The sequence below is a fragment of the Scophthalmus maximus genome, chromosome 21 (assembly GCF_022379125.1).
Source record: "Scophthalmus maximus strain ysfricsl-2021 chromosome 21, ASM2237912v1, whole genome shotgun sequence".
NCBI classification, from domain to species: domain Eukaryota; kingdom Metazoa; phylum Chordata; class Actinopteri; order Pleuronectiformes; family Scophthalmidae; genus Scophthalmus; species Scophthalmus maximus.
Window position 1 is genome coordinate 11,870,433 of NC_061535.1, and position 11,057 is coordinate 11,881,489.

Genomic DNA, 11,057 nt, shown 5'->3' on the forward strand with positions numbered 1-11,057 from the left:
ACTTGGTTTAGACTAAGTTTGAGGGCTAGGTGTCAGAGTTGGGGTTAAAGGTCAGGGTAAGACGTTGTGATAATGAGTGTCCTCACAACTGCAGGAAGGCAAGTGTGCGTGTGTTTCTGTGTGCGCGCGCGCGTGTGTCCTGTACATCCTACATTGGCTCTAATATACCCATCACGTCCTCATCTTTGATCCGCCCGGAGGACGCTGATCAGAGGACACGATGGGGTCATCCGTCCCCCGGGAGACGCAGCGCCGCGGAGACCTTGTGCCCCAGTGAAGGACACGACAGCCCGCCCGCGTGCACCTGTAGCGCCGCAGCGCAGCGCAGCGCTGCTCGACCGTGGAGCCGCGCAACAACACACGGCAAGATGGTGACAACGCGCTCACACCGTCACCGACACGACACGACGCGCGCACATGAGTGTGTGTGTGTGTGTGTGTGTGTGTGAGTGTGATGATGGTGTTTTACCCACCTGTCAATCATACGGACGCTGCCGTGGAGGAACACACACACACAAACACGCACACACACACCACTGACTGGCCGGTCGTTAGCTCTCCATCCTCACCCTGATGCTGCTGCTCCAGCCTCCGCTGTCTCAACACACGCTGCGTTCACGGACTGTAGGAGAGAACAGATGGAATGAATTCATAATCGAAACAATTTGAATAAAAATGATAACAATAATTCAACTAAAACAACGAATATAGAATAAGTATCATTCACATTTTTCTTTTTTTTTAAATATCAAATCTACCTTAAATGTATTGTCTACATAAACCTTATAGCCAATATGGAGAGATATGTAAAAAAAAAAAAGTTTTTACATATTGTGGACAATATGCAGAAAAAAAATAAGCGGAAAAAACTACATTAATATTAGTATATATTTAAATGATCAGAGCCGCAATGTGAACAAATATTTGTGCAGCACGATGCCATATAATGTTGAAATCAGAAATACATATTGTATCTGCTGACGAGCCACTTGTGTTATCTTTGCCTGTTCCGGACTCCAGTGTCGTTTCCCTAAAAACTGTCAAACAAAGAATTGTATCTGAAGCTTGATAATTCACAGTTTAACCATAAACTTTATCAAAAAGAAAAAGAAAAAAAAACAAATAGAACCAAACATATTGTACTCAAACTATGAAAATAAAGGAATATCTTTTAATGTAAAATGTTAACATAACTGCACATCTATTCTGCATCGTTACATTTATTCTGTAAAAAATAAAGTTTTGCATATGGGCAAACATGAACGCATGCAGATGCAGATATGTCTGTGGAACGCTCATATCGGTGAATATCGTCGACCAACCGATATATCGATCGCCATAAATGAATGGTAGCAGCTGCAAAAAAAGAAACATTGTTGAAGTTTGACAGAGTTAAACTGAACTGAAAAGCAGCAGACGGAGAAGTTATGAAACATTTATTTTAAAAACTTCCCCTCGTCACCCGGCAGGGGGCAGTGTGTGCTGCTGAAGGCGGAGGGACTTGTAACGATCGTGAACCATCCTGAACGCCCCAACTCAGGGATCTACTTCCGGGCGAAGCACAGTATGTAGATTCTTCCTACACATCCGCCACGATGTTCCCGGAAGCAGCTGCGTTTGTTATTATATTCACATGTTTATTCTTCATTGCCCGGTTATATATCGTCGTGAAGAATCGACCGAAGCACAAAGCTGGGGCCAAAGGTCGCGTCGCTGTGCTCGTCGTCGCCGGATCAGGTAAACCGGCCACGACACGAACGCTTTTCTCTCTGCTGTTATTAAAAAAATCAACTGTTGCCTCATTCCTTTTCTTTTATTTTGAGCCGGGTCGTTTGTTTCTACCTTACGATTCGTGAGAAGGTACATTAACGTTCAGCGAACAAGCTGGACACGTTTTAGCTCTGTCAACAGCTCACTTCCGTAGCCTCCGTGCTAACAAACAGCAACACGCAGTGGACTGTACCAAAAGTTGAGTAAGGACGGGGGGGTTTACATTTTTTTTTTTTTTTACGACACCTGTGGGAATTATTATTATATTATATATTATTATTTTTCTGATTGTAATTTTAAGAACACGTCTAATAATACTATTAACGAATATACATGTTTATTGCCAAGTAGGTTTTCACATAAAAGGAATTTGCTTAGTTGTTTTGGTGCATAAATAAAATATTCAAAAAGCAAGAACTGTGAGTACAAGGAGAAAGATAAGATAGACGATAGGACGATATGTGAAAAGCTATACAATTATATTAAATATATATAAAGAGTAAAAAAAATATATATAATAAAGGAAATAAAATACTGAAATATGTCTCTAAGAGTTGCATCTGTACAGGTTGTGCAGGAGAAGAGAAAATGTGCAACTAAGGAGGAAATGTGTACAAATATAATCTGCTTATTATAATCATGTGATTTCAACACATTAATGTGTGCCTCAAGAGAATGAGTGAATCCGGACATATGCAATTTTATAAACGTATATCGAGATGCAGAAGAATCTGTGATGGTATTTGGGAGAAATTTCCTTTGTTCCAATGCCGACATCTCACTGCAGGGAAAGTTCACATAGCTGATCCTCACCTTCATCGTCATCAGCAGTGCGTCCTGTGTGTTTTGCAGGTGGCCACACCACGGAGATCCTGCGGCTGACGGAGTGCCTGTCCGCGGCCTACGCACCGCGGCACTACGTGATCGCCGACACGGACCAGATGAGTGAGGAGAAAATCTGCACGTTCGAGAGGTCGAGACAGCGCTCGGACTCTGAGACGCAGGTACACAGCTCATAATCCATGTCAAATCAGATGAGGTTGTTGCAGCAGCACCGTCTCTCACATTTGTCTCTATCATTTTTCATTTCCCCCCCCAAAAAACAAAGATTTGTGAGTAAGTTCTATTTCAATCCTTATGTTTTGACATAAGAGGCCTTATTTGAGAAGCCACGTTGGTTTCTGACCTCACCAACCATGTTTATAAAATACATTTACATACATAAAGTCACTTTCCTGATTAGTTTTTTAATATTTTAAAGATTTGTTACCTTTGTTGTTTTACTTATTGAGCATGATCTGTAACTAGTGATATCGTGCCATGTTAAGTTTTCACCAGCAGGTGGCACAAGTACACTTCTCACCTGTGCTTCTCTGACATCATACTACAAGCACAGCAAAACACAACACTAATTTCTGCTTTTATACCTATTTGATTATCAGTGAGGAATAACTTTTTGCATGAAAATTTACTTAAATAATAATCAAATTTTCTCTTGATTTACTAATGGATTAGTGGACGGATTATTGCGTGTGTTTTGTACAAATATGTTCTTATTATTTAATATGATCTAGATGACTCAGTTACCCACCAAAAGGATTTGTATGGCCAGATACCGCAAAATGTAAATTAGATTTTTCTGGTCTGAACCTTTATTGCTGGCAGCATAGGATCGAAAAAAAACATCCCATTATGGACTCTGTGAAATCTGAAATATTGAAGTCTGAAGTTTCCTGGCGAGTACTCTGTCGCCATACAAACGTTGCTCATGTTTCCGATACGTTTCCGTCCGTCCCTCAGTTCACCATCTGTCGGATCCCGCGGAGCCGAGAGGTGCACCAGTCCTGGACCTCCTCGGTCGTCAGCACCCTGAAGGCCCTGCAGTACTCCGTCCCCCTGGTGTTCAGACTCAGACCCGATGTGGTGAGTGGACACGGGAACGTCGGTCGCTGTGCTCTCACAATGACAAAGTGTAACAATATAAATGTACTAACAGAGTACTGCATTACTCAATCAAGTGGTTGTTGGTTGCTATTTTTATTATTATCATCATGGGAAATGCAGAATTCAGTGTCGGTGGGGCTCGATCCATAGAGACTAGCGCTTTCCCTTTCCGGACATTATCCTGAAATCTTTGGAAGGGGCTGTATGTCCTGACACAAATGTTTGCAAAAATGTTGCTCCGGACACCTTCCACAACTTTCCCTGCCAACCCCTTGAGTAATATATTTGGAAAATACGCCGGAAACATTGATTCCCTCTGGAAGAGCACAAACTCATCCATCTCCATCCTGCACTTGCAGCCCCATGCCGACAACACGCAGCTACAAACGCGCCGATTCCTCTTTCACGAAAAACAAAACAATGCCGACATCTATCTCGTGTTGTTGCGCAACACGATCATGCCCGTTGAATTGCGCAGCATCTGTCTCATTAACAAGAGAATAGGGCTCCTCTGATACCCCCCATTCCCAGAACAAATTTAGCTGAATCTAATTTTGAACCAGAACATTTGATCAAGTGCAGAATGGCATTTGTTATTCGGCTCGGAACAACTTGAGGCCTCATCGCACACACTTCACTCTGACTTTCATGGTCAGCAAATTTCCGGCGCCGTTCCACGCGACACTTAATATTTTGTCTAGCGATCACGATTCTTGAATTTGTTGTGGTTTGCACAATTCATGACACGGAATACAAGACCTTTGATTCGGGACGAATCCCCCGACGAGTATGGAAACAAACGCGCCAAAAGTGATACAGTAAATGCTTTTTTTTAAAACATACTACTCTTATTATATACACATAGTTTTGCAGATGCAATATTAAGTTGGAAACAAATTGCAAACATTTCAGACTGAGCACAGATCATTAAAAATATACGAACTAAAGTGCAAATAAAAGCATCTGAGATCTAATCAGAAATCAATATATTTTGTTTTTTGTGACTGGTTTTAGTAAAAAAAAATAAGTTTAGTCATAATAATCTGAATGTTTAACATAATTTGTACCTTTTTTCCATGAACAATCATAGCTCCAACTTTATTATCATATCCCATCGTATCTTTAATGATCCTGTCAGAAAGGATTTCCATAAAGATCATGTAATTACAAGCACAGAACAAATGTTTCAACATCAGTCCTTTGTTGAATCTTTGTCTGAAAAATCCAGAGCCGTGATAAACATCATTTAATTATCATAATGTGCCTGCAGCTTTCGTGGAGCGAGTTATCTCCGCCCGCGAAGCAGATTACGATCTCTCCAGGATCATCTTTTGTAACAGGGGGGAAATCCACGCTTCTTCTTGTTGTTGTACGACGTCTCCGGGGGGTTTCCCCCCTCGCTGAACTCGCTGCCAGTCACGACAGGGTCACAGCGCCGTTCTCTTCTCACTGTAAGCTGGATACGAAGCCAGCGACAGGTCCAGATACGAATCTTCCTCGATGTCTGCCAGACGTCTGCGACGTCACCAAAGAAACAGAAACCTTTGTCCACAAAGTCTGTAACCGGAGCAGATTTTCTTTTCCAGTTGTAGGTCACTAGACAATATCTGCTCTGCGATGTCTTTCACTCCTGTATTCTGCCATAATAGGCTGGCAAAGGTCCAGGATACTTTTCATGCACCATCACTCAGAAAACAAATACAGTGAGAAAAATGTATTTTTTTAAAAAAAAGCTTCTTTTTGTTGTATATATGCTGAAATACTTCAGAACCTATTTAGACCTCTTCCCCTTTTTGAAGTTGTGTCATGTTGTAGATTAGATTATACATTGATAAATTTGACATTTGCTCCCGTCACTAAAATACCAGACAGCAGTGCGCATTTCCACTAATCAATTTTGCGAGCTACAAGATCACATTGATGCACGATTGGAAAAATGGATCAAACGCTGGCTACTATAACTTGCTCCTGCCCACAAAGGCTTAATACGACTAGTATGGCCCTCCTCAGTCGAGCTCATACCACCGCCGAGGGCCAACATTCCCCTTAAATTCAATTAGGGCTGCACCAAGTTGCACATACTCATAGATATCAGTCCCCTAAAATATGCCTGTTGGGTTTTTTTCCCCTCAAGAGCCATGAATTATTTCCATGGGAATTCCATGAAAATGTCCCCAAAAACAACTGCTCCATCTCACAATTACAAAGAGAGAATCCAGGACCCTTTGTCCAGGATCCATGCTCAAATGGAACGGCTTCTTGCTTGGCCCGTGTCCCATCCTGCCACCACGTTTCCAGCCGGTGGTTGTTGCTCAGTGCTGCCGACAAACAAACCCACCAACCAATGGAATCCGTTGGTAAATATCTGGAATCCGTTCAGTCGGATTGATAAAGAAATTTTTTTTTGTGCTTTTACGTGCGTAGGTTTTTAAAATATCTGCCTCCAACCCGATACAATGGAGATTAAATTGAATTTAGTCTTTGCTGCTGACGGCATGGAAGGAAAATGGGATTTAAATAAAAAAAACTTTCCAGATACAGGGTCCCTTCAGCTCTGGGTAATCCACTGAACACACCGGGGACGGTCTTTCTCCGGTGTTGACGGTGACGTCTGCGTCGCAGTTTTGTGTGGGCACCGAAAATAATCTGGGAAATGGAAAATGGCGGTAACAGCTCTGTGGTGTGCAGCAGCGCTCTCCCTTTGGTTATTCGGGGCTGGTTTGGAAACAAAGCCAGGGACTTACCAGGGCCAGTCACGCCAGGAATGTTTTCCGGCCAAGGCTTAAGACGGCACACAGGCCCAAGAGCCGCCGTCATGAACGCGGTGGCCCAATAAGAATCATAAAACATACGTTTTGACACGACTGGCTTTACAACCTTCACAACGTACAACCCTCCAACTCTCCGTCCATATGAAGAACTGACCGCTGACCACATTTTTTTTTTCCCCCCAATGCCAGACACTGAGGTTGTAAGAGTCTGTGCCACATTGTCGCAGCATTTCTGAAACCCGTTTAGGGTCCAGGTGGAAGCGTACACATGCCAGAAATCCAGCTGTATTAACCGGGTTCCCAACTTTTGTGTGGCGTAAGACTTGACGTCACTGTAAGAAAAGCAGCACAATTATCAGATTATGTGTTAGTGTGTGTGTGAGTGTGTGTGTGTGCGCGCGCAAAACCCAGTGCCTGGAAATAAGATTTCCATTTCTCACAATCCTATTGACTGCTGCCAGAGAGAGCTCGAGATCAAGTGGTGAAACCAGCCGGTGCTCGTGGCAGACTCGGACGATATTTTACTTTCATTTACTCATTTACTGACCACGTCATAAAAAAGGTCTGTGATCTAAATGTTTGCATCAGATGCGACATGAACATTTCGTGAATGCGAGTTCCCCGATCTGTGCATCTCCGTGAGCGCACGGTGCCGCAGCGTCTGTACTTGTGGAGTTCGTCTGATGACTTCTCCAGACTCCAGAGAAAGCTCTGCCTGGTTTCCTGTAAGACCAACCCCCCCCCACCCCCTTCAGCCCTGAGGCCACTTATTCATCCCAGCCCCCCTCCCCCCTTCTGCCTTTGAGTCTTACTCAGTTGCCTCTTAATCTGGCACATAATGCCAGCTTCTGCACCCCTGCCTTTTTAATCTTCACACTTTGCACCAAACACATTTCTTTTCCTCTTTGAGTGTTGTTGAGCTCAAGCAGTGCGGCTCACTTGCGCGTCGGCTCGAAGCGCCACATACCTCTTCCAAACCCCCAGGATCTCGTCGTGCAGCGAGCGTACGCACTCATTTCCTGTACTGTACTGTCCTGTCTGCCCTTGAGTTCACCTGTGAGCCCCTCATCGCAGGTTGTGGACCTGACCTGGGGTCAGCTCAACCACATGGTTATACAAAATAATAACCTTTTTTCCTTTTGTTCTCTTGTCAGACATAAACTCTGAACGTCTGCAGAAGATGCGTTGCCGATCCACATGTGACGAAACGCAGCAGGAGATCGCCTGAGTCAGACACGTTCACAATAATCAAACAATAAGCAAACCGTGTTTTTGTCTACGGTCGTCCGCACGCCCGGCCCGCTCACTCTGCGAATTCTCCAGAAAAATGTGCCTGCTGTATTTCTCACAGGGGCGCACTCGGACAGTTTTACCAGAAGACTGGAAATGAAAAGATCCAGACGAAGACCGTAACAACACTTGCGGACATTTGCGTTCTCGCATACAGCCCTTCTGGAGAAGTTCAGGTAAATGTCAGTGCATGTCTGTAGTCTGGGTCGAGCCCCAGAAACACTGAATCCAGGTGGTACCACAGTGGATCTGACACCTTTCCTTCAAATAAAAGACAAGAACCGTAAATCAGTATGTTTGTTGTATTACTGCACAGGGATTAAACGGATATTCATCTTAAACTGGCCAACACATGCATCATCCTGGATTTGCTGAGACAAGCGTTCTATCACAGAGCTCCAGGAGGCTGCTTTCTACGTAGCCTATGCAAAACAAAGTGTGTGTGTCACTTCCTGGAAATGTGCTCATCCTCCCTCCCCTCCCCTCTTTGTCTGTTGTTTCAGGTGTTGTGTAACGGCCCCGGGACGTGCGTCCCCCTCTGCGCGGCTGGGCTCCTCCTCGGAATTCTGGGAATGAAGAAAGTCCTCATAGTTTACGTTGAAAGTATTTGCCGGGTGCACACGCTGTCGCTCACCGGGAGGATCCTGTACCTGATATCGGACTACTTCTTCGTGCAGTGGTCCTCTCTCAGGGACAAATACCCCAAATCCATTTTCCTCGGAAGAATAGTGTGAAAAGAATCTGTTACACGCGGGCACAAAGATTTCTTAAATACAGAATTAAATATTGTAATTAAATAATCTTGTAATTAACATAAATAAATATTTTTTTATTGTTATTCTTTCCATACATTTTTATCATTTCATACAGAGTGCAGGATCTAATGCTATAGTATACTGTACTTTATGTAATGTAGAATAAGCTTTCCTCACTCAAAAAGCAAACCATCTGTGCTCAACGCCAATTGGCTTTCGTGACATCTCTGCACGCGAACATCTCGCTCAAGTTTTAATATTCTAACGAGTGAGTGAAGCGGATGATGCGAATTCCGTTTCCTCGCGTTGTGTAATTTGGCTTTGTATGTAAATCTCATCGCGTGCAAAATTCCCGCAGCGTTTGGTGTGAACGCACCACTAGTTGTACAATGGAGGCCAAAAGTCTTGTAGTTTGTATTTTTGGCACGTGTTGTGCTCTCTTACGGTCATCACTGTCGGCCCCTGACAATCACTGCTCTGTTTGATATTTCTGCGTGTGGGCTGATATGCTGTCGGGTTTTTGGGAATAGAGCCGTACCAACCGGTCCTCCCATTCTTTTTGCTCGGTCATGTTGCCACTTCACTGACACTGCAGACAGTGTTGGCCTTGTGGTGACTCCCTCTTTGTTAGCGCTCCTCATTAACAGCATTCTGTTTCCTCAATTGCGGGAAGGGGTAACCAGGGGCGACCCCACTCTTGTCAATGTGGATAAAAATCTGTGGCTCACGTTATTATGCTGCCACCCCACTCCATGTCTTACCCCCGGAGGAGGAGGAGGAAATACAGAATGGTTCCCAACGTCCCACATGATGTTTTTGTTCACTATACATGTAATTGCTTTACGGACAGAGATACGATGCTCTGTGAGCTCAGTGTATTAGTTGGCAGGTGCAAGGCCTCCTCGCCTCCGCTGAGACACTGATTCCCCAAGATCCTGGTACCTTCTTGGATCTTCCTAAATGGGAATAGGTCCTCGGAGGAGGGCTTGGAAACCAGCAGACGCCCCTCCAGGAAATAGTTGCGTCAGTCTTATCGTGTTTGTGGTCTGGCCTCTCTGGTTCTTCCAGCATGTTGGCCCTCGTCTCCCCTTTGGCTGATGACGCCATTGCTCCAAAGGATCAGGGCACAGTTGCCCCTTCTTCGTAATGGTTTCACAAGAATCACCTAGGTACCATGGTTCTCAGACCTGATTTTGGTCATGTTACACTTCCTGTGGTCCATCCCAGACTTGTTGACAGTGCCAGTTCACATAAGGTCTACTGGGGGTCCATCTCATCTATCTCCTCTTTCCCCAGTGGGAACTCTAGGTGGTTCTGGATGGTCTCATAAGGACTTTGTTTTTATTAGTTTAGCAATTTCACATGGATAAGTTCTTTTCCAAGTTTTATCAGAAGAAACTGATAAATTTCATCATCAATAGTCATTTTTTGAGACCGTAGGTAACGCTGTTGATATATTCACATTTCCACAATTTCATAACAGCTAATGTTAAATAATAGAGATGGAAATCGAATCTATGGGAGCGACAACAGCTACTGTACAGCCGGTTGTCAGTCTCTGATCAAGAGTTAAAACTGGTCCCGGTCCTGGAATGGTCAGGAACAACAGGGTTTATTATTCTGTCTAGGTTTACGGAGGACTGAAGTGAGATTTTGAAAGGGTTTAAAAATGAATCCCTTTGAGTCTGAGACTAGCTTTAAAGCTTAGTGCAGTGAGATTTTAAAAGAAACAACGGTTTAATCCAGGTTTTATGTTTAGTTTTCCGGACTACCAAGCGTCAGCAGAGAAAGCACAGAGCTGTCTCTTAATACCCACTGTATTAAAATCATCTCCACGGTCGACGTTTAAGGAGAATCTTGGAACAAATTGTGTTTCAAACGTTGGGTGATTTTCGAGGGGTCAGCAGCATTGTCAGTGGGCTCTGTTTTGCTTTCTTTGTGCTGCGTTTCCTGTCCCTGGAAGGACCACTGGACAGGATGAGCTCCGTAAACAATTTGCCGAACTGAACCCAAAAGACGAGGAGGACGAGGAGGAGGGAAGAGACGGAGCAAAAAGTTTCTCCTTCGCCAGTGACATCTGGGCCTATTTATAGACCCGCTGGGGCTCTCGAGTATCTGTGGAGAGGAATCGCAGAGAGCTGCAGCTGCTTGACATGAGCGGAGAGGAGGGTTCAACATCTGCCTCTGTGTGTTCACGCAGCCGTTATCTCCACAGAAACTGATCCTCGGTTTCGCTCGTCGTGAATATCTGCACAGAATCAAATGGACAGTTGATAGGTTACTGACCACTGGGGAATAGACGAAGGCCCAGCGATGTGGTGATGTGACTATACTGTAGCTACTGGAGGTATAGGTATGCATAAAGAAACTACAAACAGAAGTATGTACACTAAGGTCTGAGACGTCCCCCTCAGGCCGGGGAGTCACTGCGGGACGACGACGACAACAACAACATGATGCACTCGCGAAACCCAATGACCTGTGTGTTTTTTCCCAGCATGATCTGACAAAATGTTTCCACAAAGCT

At 44.2% G+C, this 11,057-nt stretch overlaps 3 protein-coding genes across 4 annotated transcripts in view; 2 read left to right on the plus strand and 1 right to left on the minus strand.

Annotated features, from left to right (window-relative positions):
* plag1 (pleiomorphic adenoma gene 1) overlaps nt 1–448 on the plus strand; it is a 24,302-nt gene extending 23,854 nt beyond the window's left edge. Inside the window, exon 4 of the transcript XR_007030267.1 lies at nt 423–448. The gene's annotated coding sequence lies outside the window, so the exon portion shown is untranslated. The remainder of the gene's footprint in view (nt 1–422) is intronic.
* steap2 (STEAP family member 2, metalloreductase) overlaps nt 1–1,955 on the minus strand; it is a 7,191-nt gene extending 5,236 nt beyond the window's left edge. The window contains exons 1-2 of one of the 2 annotated variants that reach the window (XM_035619055.2): nt 1,843–1,955; nt 570–622 (exon numbers count right to left, since the gene is read on the minus strand). The gene's annotated coding sequence lies outside the window, so the exon portion shown is untranslated. Of the gene's footprint in view, nt 1–473; nt 623–1,842 lie in introns of both variants that reach the window. The other variant, XM_035619054.2, reaches the window with a different exon arrangement.
* alg14 (ALG14 UDP-N-acetylglucosaminyltransferase subunit) lies at nt 1,524–8,613 on the plus strand. The gene is made up of 4 exons (XM_035619065.2): nt 1,524–1,737; nt 2,623–2,774; nt 3,571–3,693; nt 8,279–8,613. The coding sequence occupies exons 1-4, from the start codon at nt 1,596–1,598 to the stop codon at nt 8,507–8,509; spliced, it is 648 nt and encodes a 215-aa protein (XP_035474958.2). The 5' UTR covers nt 1,524–1,595; the 3' UTR covers nt 8,510–8,613.
* The last annotated feature ends 2,444 nt before the right edge of the window (nt 8,614–11,057 follow it).

Bases quoted from the DNA above. Each gene is read 5' to 3' on its own strand.
- alg14 (XM_035619065.2), top strand. From the start codon at position 1,596: ATGTTCCCGGAAGCAGCTGCGTTTGTTATTATATTCACATGTTTATTC. The intron at 2,775-3,570 runs GTACACAGCTCA...TCCGTCCCTCAG, and splicing joins GCTCGGACTCTGAGACGCAG to TTCACCATCTGTCGGATCCC. The intron at 3,694-8,278 runs GTGAGTGGACAC...CTGTTGTTTCAG, and splicing joins TCAGACTCAGACCCGATGTG to GTGTTGTGTAACGGCCCCGG.